The sequence below is a fragment of the Sinocyclocheilus grahami genome, unplaced genomic scaffold, assembly GCF_001515645.1.
Source record: "Sinocyclocheilus grahami isolate Dianchi unplaced genomic scaffold, SAMN03320097.WGS_v1.1 scaffold6.1, whole genome shotgun sequence".
NCBI classification, from domain to species: domain Eukaryota; kingdom Metazoa; phylum Chordata; class Actinopteri; order Cypriniformes; family Cyprinidae; genus Sinocyclocheilus; species Sinocyclocheilus grahami.
Genome location: NW_015505185.1, coordinates 2,910,919 through 2,925,424, shown reverse-complemented (window position 1 = coordinate 2,925,424; position 14,506 = coordinate 2,910,919). Strand labels below are relative to the sequence as shown.

Genomic DNA, 14,506 nt, shown 5'->3' with positions numbered 1-14,506 from the left:
GCCGATACCGATAACAGAAAAAATGAGCATTTATCGGCCGATACCGATATGGTGGCCGATATATCGTGCATCCCTAAAAAACACTGTCTCACTCTCTTTCATGAAATGGAAAAAAATATTTCAAATGTTTCATTTGTTTATTTCTGCCAGGATAAAATTACATTGTGTTTACAGACAAGTGGCTATAAGCGTTACAAAAATATGAATTCATAATTACATAACATTAAAACCACAAACTCATTCTAGAAATGTACAATTTGTGTTCGACACACTTTGTATATAAAGAGCTGTACAACAGGAGTAAAGTACCCATTCAAAATTTTTCGATGTACAAATAATATAAGAAATCTTAGCTGTACAATAAATAAAACAATAGTTCTCTATTCAAATTCCTTTAAGTTGTCATGGGAACAGTCACTGCCATCTTCACCATCCTCTCATTGTTCATAACACCACAAATAAACCACTCAAAACTCTGCATGCTTACTCTCACACACTTTCTCTCTCACACCCCCACAAATTAAAACAAGAGGTATTAGATATTAAAAGTTCCTGAACATCATCCTGCTGGGTCAAAATATTTTTCATTCTTTATGATATTACAAATACCTCATCAGGATCCTTATTTTTGAGGCTCTTTATTCATCCTGGAAAGGCTCAGTAAGTCAGATTAGCATCCGGTAAATTATTATTCATTTAAATCTTAATTTCGAGCAAATACATGGAATATGGAAGTCACTTTTTTTTTTTTTTTTTTTTTTTTTAAAGAGTACAGGAGAAAGTTTGTGGACTGTAAAAGCTGAAGGTCTGTCCTATAAAAAGAGCAATGGAAATCACATTCCATTCATCTGACGGCACATGAGGAATTTGAAACGGCAAAACGTGGCAAAGTCTGCTAGCTCAATAAATCTGCTGAAAGCCTATCAGCATATTTTCAATTTACAAAGTTTAGCTGAAATGGCTTTGCTCAGTGTTAGAACAGGCAAAAGTTTCAAAAAGATGGGACTACTATAAGAAAAAGCATCACAAAGGTGAACATTTTTAAACATTTGTAAGACACTCAATTACTCAGTTGTTTTCTTTGAATGCAGTAGCCATGCTAATGTTAACAGCAACTGTGGACAAACCCTCGTATTTGTAGACATAGGGACAACGAGAGCGGAGGCCTGGACTGCAGTGCTCACGCAGGCAGTGGTGATGCCATGCACTGAACATTCAGCCAATCAGAGAACAGAAGGAAGGAAAATACAGAGGAGAAAATAAAGTGACATGTGAAATATGAAGATTTGGAAGAGGTTGGTGGCAAGAAGAAAGGTTGAGACATCAAGATGGAGACAGGAACGGCAGATGACAGAGAGGGGACCACAAGTTTGTCCCATTCCCAGTGCGGAGAGAAACCCACAAGAAAAACAGCAGAGACAACATACACAAATATAAAAAATCATTTTATATTATATAATGTATTACATTATATAATTATTGTCATTAATATTATTTTAATTATTATCTTAACCACAGTCTAACCATCGTTTTAAACGTAAAAGGTGAATTACTGACCACAGGCCAGATATTTGGGCATATAAACATATTCAAAGTGTAACAAGTTAAATCAATAAGCACCTTCCCTCTGAACCACTCCTATTATCTGCTTCTATATAGTAAATAATAAACGATAAATCACACAAATCTTCACACATCTGCAAACCAGACCAATCATTCACATAACGGTCAAAAGCGTTGGTAGCAGAAAAACACTTTTTCATAACTGTCACTTATTGTTATTTTCCGCACCATATGATATCAGGTTTGTACGGAGCCCCACACATGACATGCAAGAAAAAATAAATAAATCGTGCGCACGATTTACTAATTTGTTCCCTCGATGTACTAAAACGTGCACACGATTATCATTTCGTTCCCTCAATTTGTTAAACTATGCGCACAATTTACTAATTCGTTCTCTCGATTTATAAATCGTGTAAAACATAATTTAAACATAATTTAGCAAATCGAGGGAACGAATTAGCAAATTGAGAGAACGAAATAGTAAATCATGCACACGATTTAGCCTACAATTTTTTTCCTGCATGCCATGTGCGGGGCTCCGTAGGTTTGACCAAATATATAATGGTTGAATCCATGCACAGCATCCTTCTGACTCTCGTTACACTAAAAATCCAATGGTGTAAAATTAAGTAGGCTCAGAATAGAGACAAAAAACAATACACAGGTCGGCTCCAAACGATCAGTTAGTTTTCATGCTCCCTAAACTACACCCCCAAAAAAGGGGGATCCACAGCATGCTAGCTTTCCAGACTAGGATACATACTCCTCAGACTTCCAGAAGTGCCCGGGGTGTGAGAGTCTGCGATTGAGCTTCGGCAACTTCTCTAGTAAGTCTGACAGCTGAGTGAATGTGGGTCTGTCCTCAACCTTATAGGACCAGCAGGCTGACAAGATCTCCTGCAGTGCGAATACAATGACCATGTTAATATTATTTTGTGTGTGTATATATATATATTTTTTTATATATATATATATATATCTATATATATATATATATATATATATATATACAGTATATATACCAGGGCTGGACTTACCGTAACCTCCTTGCCCAAGCTTGTACCCTTCTGGGTCAGTAACGTTCTGATGCCTTCTCCATTTCCCAGCTGATAGATCAAAACTTCAGTCGGTTGGTTAACGATAGGCCATTCTTTAGCCTGGAGTTCATACCAGATAGTGCTGAGACAGAAACATTTAAAGATTTCAACTGATCAACTTCAGTGTTGGTTTGCAAAATATTGTAACTTGATTTTGATCAAGCCTTTACAATGAAGGACCAATCGGATTTTTTAAAGCAGAAATGAAACTTTAACACCAAAACCAAATGTTTGCATTAGAGGCCCTGTATATGTGATGCAGATATGGGAAAAGAGATGTGGTTTTTACCCAAATGCATAAACATCAGCAGCTTTTGAAAAGGGCAAACAGTCTTGGTTTCCTGGTCCCATCTTTTGCACGACCTCTGGAGCCAGGTAATAGATCCACCCTCGTGGAAGCTTCAGTTCATTTTCCCGCCTATAAACAAACACATACGATAATGAAGTTCTTAATAAAGCATACTGTATAACAAGACCATTTTAGTTTTATACCACTGGAGTAAATGACATACACCCTACCTGTCCTCCTGGACCACTCCAGACATCCCAAACAGACCGAAATCGGTGATGACCACTTTGTTTGAATCGTAAAAAACATTCTTAGATTTTAAATCTTTGTGCACAATTCCCTTTGCATGGAGGTAACCCATTCCCTGTAAAAGGTAAAAGACACAAAACAAAACCGTTGTTAATGTGATTTGAGTTAAAGAAGCAAAATTGATGATATAATGGTCAGATTGTTTTGCTGCTTTACAGTTATTACATTTTGATGAAAGGCTACAAAGACATTTTTTGGATAATAACATGCACTGATAAATCATTCAAAATAAAGCCAAGAACATGTATTATATGTGATGCTTCCTACCTTCACAATTTCCTGAGCGATTTGTCTTATCTTGTTGATGTCAAGTTTAGAATCCCTGACAACCGAGTAGAGCGTCCGTCCTTTACAAAAGCTGCGGCAGTACCATAATACATAAATACAAGAACATAAATACATTACAATCAAAACGCAAATGCTCCTATATATTATCACATACTACACGTTCAAAACATACACACTACCATTCAAAGGTTCGGAGTAAGTTTTTCAATGTCTCTAATGTCTAAATGTCCCTAATGGTCACCAAGGCTGCATTTATTTGATAAAAAATACAGTAAAAACAGTAATATTGTGAAATATTACACTTTAAAATAACTTTTCGGTTTTAATATACTTTAAAATGCAATTCATTTCTGTAATGAGAAAGCTGAATTTTTTAGTCTTCAGTGTTACATAATCCTTCAGAAATCATTCTAAAATGCTTATTTAGTGCTCAGGAAACATTTATGATTATTTCCAGCTCTGCTGCTTAATATTTTTGTGGAAACAATGATACATTTTATTCAGGATGGTGAATAGAAAGAACAGCATTTATTTAAAACAGAAATCTTTTGTAACATTATAAATGTCTTCACTGTCACTTTTGATGAATTAAATGCATCCTTGCTGAATACAAATATTAATTTCTTTACATGAATGACACAACATTGAGAGAGCTGAGAGAGGCGAACCTGGTGATAATGGCCAGATGAGGCGGGTTCATGCAGGCCCCCATAAACAGCACGACGTTCTCGTGTCGCGTTTGCCGGTAGTTCATCACCTCCTTCTTGAACAGCTTTAGGTGCTCCTGGTTGTTACCATCAATCTCTAACAAGCGAACGGCCACCTCTCCATGCCAGCGGCCCCTGCACACCTTCCCCCAGCGGCCTTTACCGATCAGCTCTCCGAGCTCCAGCTGCTCGAAAGGCACATCCCACTCCTGCAGGTAAACGCTGGTCTGGCTGGCCTTACGGCTTATGTGGTCCTTCCAGTAGCCCCTGCAGTTGGGCAGGTCATCCACTTCATCGCCTTCACTTTCATCGTCCGAACCTTCCTGATCCTGACCGTCGTTCCCTTGCTGCTCCTCATCCTGAATGAGAAGAATAATAACCAATGTATTCAATTCTAGGGCTAAATGTATATTTCATATTCACATAATCCTAAATCAGTTTTGATTTTGTACAATTCAAAATTTAGATGCAAGTTAAATTCAGTATTGTCTTTTAGTGGTCAGGGTCACTACCTAACACCACTGACCCCACAAAATCATGTGACCACCACGATAAACTGGAAACGTTGCCCACAAATACTTTCAGTTCCTAGTAGCTCTGTGGTTGGACATGTTTCTTGCGGCACTCACCACAGCTTCCCTTTGGCCTGTTGACAACTGGTTGACATTACCACCCAACTGATCTGTTTCTCTGCATGGAAGAGAGGACATACTAAACTTAGTGGTCATTTACTAATCACTTTTAAATAGTTATCAGAACTATGTATGATATACAGTATGATCTAGACCATTTACCTAAGGATAGTCTAAATTCTGTCATTTACTCAGCATTATGCTATTCTGAAGCCATGTGATTTTTAATATAGATCACAAATAAAGGAAATACCGCAGAACGTATCACGGTTTGATGACAACTTGACAGTCCAGTTTGAATTAAATGATATTTGAGGTAGTGTTATTTTAGTATTATATATTTAGTATATATAGTATTATATATTTAGTATATATATATATATATATATATATATATATATATATTAGGGCTGTCAGTTTAACGCGTTAACTTAATTAGTTATGAAAAATAATAACGCGATTAAAATATTTTAACGCAGTTAACGCACAGGCCCCGCCCCCCAGACCTGCTGTTTGAGTGCAAATGTGATTTTACACAACAGTTCAATAAATAATAAGTTAATATTGTGTTGTATTTTAAACACAACTGTTTTTGTTCAGTTTTGCCAACAAAGAATATTACCTATAAAGCCACAGCAGAATTGTGCTTCTGTGAGCAACACAGCAGTGTTTAGTTTCTGAATGAATCCGCGTTTTGAACGAACCGTGTGAACCAATGATTCAAAGGCACATTCATAAAGTGAGCCGTTTACTGAATTCCTGAATGAATCAGCCTTTGAAGAATCAATTCATAAAGACATTTACCGCCACCTGCTGGCAGTTTTAGTTTCTTATTTAGGGTATTATTTCATTAAAAAAGGGTGGGAAAAAGGAATAGTTCACCCCAAAAAATGTAATTATGTCATCATTTACTCAAACCTGAATGATTTAGCCTACTTTCTTTTGTGTAACATAAAAGAAGGTATTTTGAAGCTGTTTTGGTTACCAATGACTTCCATTGCATGAACGAAAAAAAACTTAGCTGTTTCTCAAATTATCTTCTTTTATATTCCATAGATTATGCTTGGCCATGGTAGCCTAAACGTTTAAGTGCAATACATTTTATGTTGAATCTAAAATATTTCTTTCTAAAGCTACTATTTATAATGTGTACTTAATACTTTCTCATTTAACACAAAAATAGCATTAAATAATCTTTTGGGGTTATTTTCACAGACAATTGTAATTTGCGATTAATTAATCGACACATGTAATTAATTAGATAAAAAATGTTAATCGACTGACAGCCCAAATATATACACTACCGCTCAAAAGTTTGGGATCAGTAAGACCTGTAATGTTTTTTAAAGAAGACTCTTATGCTCATCAAAGCTGTATTTATTTGATCAGAAATACAGAAAAAAACAGTAATCTTGCAAAATATTATTACAATATAAAATAATGGTTTCTATTTTAATATACTTCAAAATATAATTTATTTCTGTGATGCAAAGCTGAATTTCCATCAGCCATTACTCCAGTCTAAAGTGTCACATGATCCTTCAGAAATCATTCTAATATTCTGATTTATTATCAGTGCTGGAAACTGTTGTGCTGCTTAATATTTTTTTGGAACCTGTGATTTTCTTTGATGAATAAAAAGTTAAAAAGAAGAGCATTTATTTAAAATATAAATCTTTTCTAACAATATAGACTACCGTTCAAATGTTTGGGGTTAGTACATTTTTATTTTCTTTTTTTTGAAAGAAATTAAAACTTTTATTCAGCAAGGATGTGTTAAATTGATAAGAAGTAATAGCAAAGATTTATATTGTTAGAAAAGATTTTTATTTTGAATAAATGCTGTTCTTTTTAACTTTTTAAAAGGAAACTTAAAAAAAAAATATTCTAATATTTTGAGATATATACTGGATTTTGGACTTTCATGAGCTGTAAGCTCTAATCATCAAAATTAAAACAAAAACTTTTGAAATGTTTTACTTTACATGTATTAATCAAGAAAATTTTCACTTTTTGTAAGAAGTTACAAAAAAAGAACTTTTTGATGTATCAAATGGCTTTGAGCTACTTTTACATTGCTTTTTTGTCAAAGACATCCTCTTTTGTGTTCCACTGAATAAAATCAAACAAACAGGTTGGGATTAACATAAAGGTGAATAAATAATGGAAAGTATTTGTGTGAACTATCCCTTCAGAGCATCTTTGAAGCATTCATCATGAGTTTGAACTTGCAGGAAAAATTCTACAGAAGTCAGTGCTGCCACAATGGTTCCATATGAACTTAGTGCAACTGATTCATTCAAGATGAGGCAATAACCAAAAATGTGTGCTATTCAGTTAAGAAACATGCAGAGTAATTGTAATGCACCATGAAGAACCAAAACCTATGAAACCTGCATTTCAATTGCCTGGGGTTAAAATATTTCTAAAAATACTGCAGAAACAGCAATCGAAAAGTTTTGTTTTACCCGGTGTTGCAACCTCCATCTGAATGCGAGGAACTGGATACGTCTGCGAGAAAAAAGAGATTCTTGAGTTATACGTGACATTAAACGTTCAGATTCCATGTAAATGTGCACCAAGTAATTCTACTCCACTTAAAGTTTTGAAGTTGAAAGTAGTTGCTGTTCAAAGCTTCCTGATATTTTTTTTAAAAAATTTTTAGGATTCCATGATGAATTGAAAGTCCAAAAAACATCATTTATATATAATATATAATTTTTGGTAACATAATTTATAAATGTCTTTGAATATATATATATATATATATTTTTTTTTTTTATTTATTATTAAATTATTTTATTTTTTACTTAGATTTTTGCACAGTGTATATGCCAAAGTTTAGGGATTTGAGCAATATTAGTAGTGATGCATGCTAATAACTTGGTGCACCTTTAATATAATACAACTAAACAACTGAATAACATATCTTTTTGGTTCTCTATACACAGCACAAGAAGCACACGGAGAATTGAAAGTAGAGACCTGTACTCCCACGGGAGTACCACAGGACCCAATGCAACAGGGTGCAGCGCAGGACAACTCTTGATGGGCGAGTGCGGGTGTGGGCGGGAAGAGACTCGTGTGTGTGCGGGATGCGGGAGAATAAAATGATTCGCGGGACTCCCGCAAAATAGAAATTATCTTAACAAAGTGTCTAAAACATATATATTGTTATTTATGTGATGCACAAAAGCAAAAAAAAACTACTAATAAGATTAAAATGATTAAAGATTCAATTTTTCCTTTCTCTTTGGAGTGTTACAAGCTCTTGGTGCATAAAGAAGATCTGTAAAGTTGCAAAGACTAAAGTCTTAAATCCAAAGAGTTATTCTTTATAAAAGTTAAGTCAACCACGCCTACCTAACACGCCCCCACATGTCTATGTCACAATGTGGTTTGGGTTGCATAACGCGGCCCATGTAAGAAGTTACAAAAAAAGAACTTTTTGATGTATCAAATGGCTTTGAGCTACTTTTACATTGCTTTTTTGTCAAAGACATCCTCTTTTGTGTTCCACTGAATAAAATCAAACAAACAGGTTGGGATTAACATAAAGGTGAATAAATAATGGAAAGTATTTGTGTGAACTATCCCTTCAGAGCATCTTTGAAGCATTCATCATGAGTTTGAACTTGCAGGAAAAATTCTACAGAAGTCAGTGCTGCCACAATGGTTCCATATGAACTTAGTGCAACTGATTCATTCAAGATGAGGCAATAACCAAAAATGTGTGCTATTCAGTTAAGAAACATGCAGAGTAATTGTAATGCACCATGAAGAACCAAAACCTATGAAACCTGCATTTCAATTGCCTGGGGTTAAAATATTTCTAAAAATACTGCAGAAACAGCAATCGAAAAGTTTTGTTTTACCCGGTGTTGCAACCTCCATCTGAATGCGAGGAACTGGATACGTCTGCGAGAAAAAAGAGATTCTTGAGTTATACGTGACATTAAACGTTCAGATTCCATGTAAATGTGCACCAAGTAATTCTACTCCACTTAAAGTTTTGAAGTTGAAAGTAGTTGCTGTTCAAAGCTTCCTGATATTTTTTTTAAAAAATTTTTAGGATTCCATGATGAATTGAAAGTCCAAAAAACATCATTTATATATAATATATAATTTTTGGTAACATAATTTATAAATGTCTTTGAATATATATATATATATTTTTTTTTTTTATTTATTATTAAATTATTTTATTTTTTACTTAGATTTTTGCACAGTGTATATGCCAAAGTTTAGGGATTTGAGCAATATTAGTAGTGATGCATGCTAATAACTTGGTGCACCTTTAATATAATACAACTAAACAACTGAATAACATATCTTTTTGGTTCTCTATACACAGCACAAGAAGCACACGGAGAATTGAAAGTAGAGACCTGTACTCCCACGGGAGTACCACAGGACCCAATGCAACAGGGTGCAGCGCAGGACAACTCTTGATGGGCGAGTGCGGGTGTGGGCGGGAAGAGACTCGTGTGTGTGCGGGATGCGGGAGAATAAAATGATTCGCGGGACTCCCGCAAAATAGAAATTATCTTAACAAAGTGTCTAAAACATATATATTGTTATTTATGTGATGCACAAAAGCAAAAAAAAACTACTAATAAGATTAAAATGATTAAAGAAGTCATATGATGCCATTTCAATTTTTCCTTTCTCTTTGGAGTGTTACAAGCTCTTGGTGCATAAAGAAGATCTGTAAAGTTGCAAAGACTAAAGTCTTAAATCCAAAGAGTTATTCTTTATAAAAGTTAAGTCAACCACGCCTACCTAACACGCCCCCACATGTCTATGTCACAATGTGGGAAGATTTGCATAACGCGGCCCAAATGTTCACGCAAAGAATGAAGGCGTAACTTTTATTCTCGCTGTTACCGCCATGTTGTGGAGACACTGTGTTTCTTGTTGTGAAAACGAAACTACTTTGTTTGGCCTTCCAAAAGAGGATGATATCCGCTTCATCATGCCTGGAGCTGATCTGTGCTGGTCGCTGAGGAAATACATCAACTTTGCGGTGTGGATCACTGGATTGGCTTTCACCGTGGACGAAGCGGAGTGCAGACAGGGGTCATCACATGTGGTTGCCGCAAGCCCTCCGGACGCTCCTTCGTCGAATCCGCCGGCCGGGCCGTTCTGAAGCCCACCGGCCTCCGCTCACTCAAGGCCGTGGTGTGTGACGCTATTTCGTTGTGAAAGCGAAACTACTTTGTTTGGCCTTCCAAAAGAGGACACGACTAGAAATCAGTGGTTAAGTTGTATTTACAACACTGTTCCAGAACAGTTTAACCCAAATATTCAGATGTGTGCAGCGCATTTTATGGAGAACTGTTTCCTGATCCTGGTAGAGTAGACTACAATGCTAGGCAGAGTTTCTATTTATAACACGTGTTTAAAGGGTTGCGCAATGTAGCCAATCACAGACTCAGCTGTTGATTTCTGGAACGCAATGGCCAACCAGAGGTGATTAAGTTAGAATCTACTCACCGCAGTGCTGAAATTGCATGCTCACGAATCATCTCATTTTAACACACGACGTGTAGACATTGTGAAAGATTTATTGTGCATATGTTCATTGTGTTATAACAGAGCTTTATGAGATCGCGATGAACTGAGATGTCAGCTTTTAGTGGTAGCTAATAAAGGAAGCGCTGCTCACATTCTGCCATGCTAAACCATGCACGTAGCAGCGCATGCTTGCTTTTCTGTTAAAAATAACAGTGGTTTGTGAATGTTGATGCTTAGCCTAAATAACAAATATTTTATCGGGAGCATTTGTGCTGGGATGTTGTGGATCTTAGGAGATGTTACAGAACCATTTAATGTAAATTTTTTTGTGATGTGCCGAAAAAAAATCTATATAGATTACTTTTATGCAGGCTTTTGCGGGCGGGAGCGGGACAAAACATGAATGTCACGGGCGGGAGCGGGACCAGATAAGATATTTTTCTGCGGGAGCGGGCGGGCGCGGGACAGAATCTTGTGGGAGCGGGACTGAAAAATCCGTCCTCTACTCTCAGGATAGGGAAACAGAGTTGAGTTGTCTCAAAACGTCAGTGATAACTCAACTAGGAACTCAGGCACCACACCTTAAGATTAAATAACAGAGTTTTGTGGTGTGGAGGATTGTTAACTCACCAGGGAAGACAAACTGTTGTCTATGCTGAAAGTAGTAGGCAGCTATTGAGGGGACAAATAGACAAATGTCCACAAGGAAAAGAGAAAGACCCGGTTAAACAACTTGCTTGTTATGCGTCAGCGAGAGTTACTTAAGCAGATATTAGTAGGTTAGTGTGCATTTATTGAAGAGGTTATTTCTGAGCATTGGAAACAAGAAAGCAGTGCTTAATAATGCTGTGCTACAAAAAGAGTGACATTCTGTAGTGCAGAGGTTTAAATGGGTTTACATGCGGGCGGCAAATAAGATCCCGTGGTATTGGTGTAAACAAGACTAACCTGGGAAGTGAAATCGACTGTCAACGTGACCCTTAGGGGAGGGGTTGGGTGGTGGGGTGGCGTTTGGGGGGTTGCTCTGACCGAAGGGGGCAGGGGAGGAGGGGGTGGAGGAGGTGGTGGAGGAAGGGTTACTGCTGGAGTCCAGGTGACTCAGTGATGGAGGGTGGTCCTGAAGGGAGGACACATATCTTAAAAAACCTTTTCCAAAAAACAACCAAATAAGGTGCAAACATGGATGTTTGAATCAATTAAATTGCCCCTATTATGCCATTTTTAAGGTTGCTAATATTGTTTTATGAGTCTCCTAAAACAGGTTTACATGCATGCAAGGTAAAAAAACACGTTAGTTTTCTCAAAATTTTTTTTTAATTTTACCTCATTTCTAAATGATTCGTAAACGACTCGTGTGAAGAAGTTCAAAGAATCAGTCTCTCTAAACCCCTCCTTTCTGTGAGCCCTCACTGCTGTGATTGGTCAGATGGCGCAGTACTTTGTGATTGGTCCAGAGCCGTAAAGAGAGATTGGCTCTAGATTGGTCTACCGCATACAGCGTGTGTCGGAAACGAAATGCCCATTGCCATGACGGACTGACAGCCCTGGAGACTTGTCAATATATAGAAAAGATGGTATCGATTGTACCGTACCAATTCGAGCCGGAGTCTGATGATGAAACAGTCGAACTGGCTGATCTACAAGAGACTGATTCACAAGCACGACTGGAGCAGGACGTTTCTCAGTGGTAAGTGTCAAGTGTTAACAAGTTTGTGGTAATTATAAGATGTGATAAAACAAATCTACTCTCACAGCGTAGGATACAGCGTCTTCTCGAAATGATGTTAACCACACAGAAATTTTACTGTTTGTGGGCGGGCAAGTTGGCGACGTAGAACGTGGGCGGACATTATGCAAATGTGTTACTTCGTGACGTAGAACTGTAACAGAATAAGATTCAAATTCCTGATGACTCGTTTAGGCGATTGCGAGCCGACTCTTTTTTTTCATAGACAATAACTTTATTTATCGTGCACTGTCGGCTTCACAACTTTGCAGATCATTTATGTTCACATTCAGCTACATGACACACTGCATGAAAGGTAATATTCGAAAAGGCATAATAGGGGCACTTTAAGACATTTTATAAAATAGCATTTCAATGACAAATCTTATAGGTAGTCACTAGCATCATAAAATGAAATTGTAAAAATAAATATAAAGATTGTATTGTATAAAAATTTATTTTTAAAATAAAAAAATATAGGATATAAAAAATGGATGTTTGAAACAAGTATGCCATATTATAAAATAGCATTTCAATAAATCCTATGGGTACTCACAAGCATCACTAAATAAAAGTGCAAAAAATTTTAATTAAATAAAATTTATTTTTCAATTATTTTATTTATATGATATGATTTATTTTTTATTTACTTTATATAATCTTAATAATACTAATAATTTTCCTTACTACTATGTAACATAAAATCTTACAGTATTTTAAAAATCAACTTATTTTTCCCTTAAAATTATTAATTTTCTCAGTTTAAACATTTGATATGTCATCTATGTCGTATTCTGAATAAAATATTGAAATTTGAAACTTCCACATCATTGCATTCTGTTTTTATTCACAATTTGTACAGTGTCCCAACTTTTTTGGAATCGGGTTTGTACATACTTCATTGGCAATCACTAACATCACCAAATGGAATTGCTAAATAAATGAAAAAAATAATTTTCCTAAATTATTATCATTAATACTACAACTACTACTAATAATAATAAATTCCCAAACAAATTATATAGGGTATAAAAATGATATTGTAAACAGTTCAGTTCAGACAAATTATAAAACAGCATTTCAAATCTTATGGGTTGTCACTAACATTACCAAATGGAATTGCAAAATTAAATACATAATTAAAAAATTACAAAAAAAAAAAAAATTAATTAAAATATTATATCATAACTTATCATTTATTCACTTAAAATAATAAGTTAGTATATATAAATTACACACACACACACACACACACAAAGGTTTACATTTGTGAAAAGTGGGGACATCCCATAGGCGTAATGGTTTTTATACTGTCCAGACCGTATATTCTATTGCCCTTTACCAACCCTACCCCTTACAGGAGACTTTGTGCTATTTCAGATTTTCAATACACTCCATTCTGTGTGATTTATAACCCCTTTGAAAGGTGGGGACATGGGGTAATGTCCTGAAAAGTCACCTTCTCCTTGTAATACCTATGTCATACCTTTGTCATTATACAAATGTATGTCCTCATTTGTCACAAAAACGCGTACACACACACACACACATATACACATACACATATATATACAGTGGTGTGAAAAATTGTTGGCCCCCTTCCTGATTTCAAAGTTGATCTTTTTGGAAGGTGTGTGTCCCGTTACATCTGGTGTTTCATAAAAAGAACATCATACCAACAGTCGAACATGGTGGTGGTAGTGTGATGATCTGGGGCTGCTCTGCAGCTTCAGGACCTGGACAACTTGCCATAATTGACGGAACCATGAATTCTGCACTCTATCAGAAAATCCTGAAGGAGAATGTCCGGCCATCAGTTTGTGACCTCAAACTCAAGCGCACATGGGTTATGCTGCAGGGCAATGATCCCAAAAACACCAGCAAGTCCACCTCTGAATGGCTCAAGAAAAACTAAATTAAGGTTTTGGAGTGGCCAAATCAAAGTCCGGACTTAAATCCGATTGAGATGCTTAAACAGTCCATTCATGCTCGAAAACCCTCCAATGTGGCTGAATTAAAACAATTCTGCAAAGAAAAGTGGGCCAAAATTCCTCCACAGCGATGTGAAAGACTCATTACCAGTTATCGCAAACACTTGATTGCAGTTGTTGCTGCAAAGTGTGGCACAACCAGTTATTAGATTTAGGGGGCAATTACTTTTTCACGTAGGGCCAGGCAGGTTTGGACAGCTTTTTTCCCTTAATAAAATAAATAATAATTTAAAAACTGCATTTTGTATTTACTTGCATTATCTTTGTGTAATATTAAAATTTTTTGATAATCAATCTTTTAAGTGTGACAGACATGCAAAAAATTTAAAAAACAGGAAGGGGGCCTACACTTTTTCACACCACTGTATATATATATATATATAT

The 14,506-nt window shown here is 36.0% G+C and overlaps 1 protein-coding gene across 1 annotated transcript in view; it reads right to left on the bottom strand.

The window, feature by feature from the left end:
- Positions 1–2,045: 2,045 nt before the first annotated feature.
- The window catches only part of LOC107587380 (kinase suppressor of Ras 1-like), a 21,886-nt gene continuing 9,425 nt past the window's right edge, over positions 2,046–14,506 (bottom strand). The window contains exons 9-18 of the mRNA XM_016275166.1: positions 11,354–11,522; positions 11,036–11,077; positions 8,764–8,806; positions 4,886–4,946; positions 4,218–4,615; positions 3,529–3,619; positions 3,183–3,316; positions 2,953–3,081; positions 2,604–2,745; positions 2,046–2,463 (exon numbers count right to left, since the gene is read on the bottom strand). Coding sequence (XP_016130652.1) covers positions 2,317–2,463; positions 2,604–2,745; positions 2,953–3,081; positions 3,183–3,316; positions 3,529–3,619; positions 4,218–4,615; positions 4,886–4,946; positions 8,764–8,806; positions 11,036–11,077; positions 11,354–11,522 — 1,356 coding nt within the window. The 3' untranslated portion in view covers positions 2,046–2,316. The remainder of the gene's footprint in view (positions 2,464–2,603; positions 2,746–2,952; positions 3,082–3,182; positions 3,317–3,528; positions 3,620–4,217; positions 4,616–4,885; positions 4,947–8,763; positions 8,807–11,035; positions 11,078–11,353; positions 11,523–14,506) is intronic.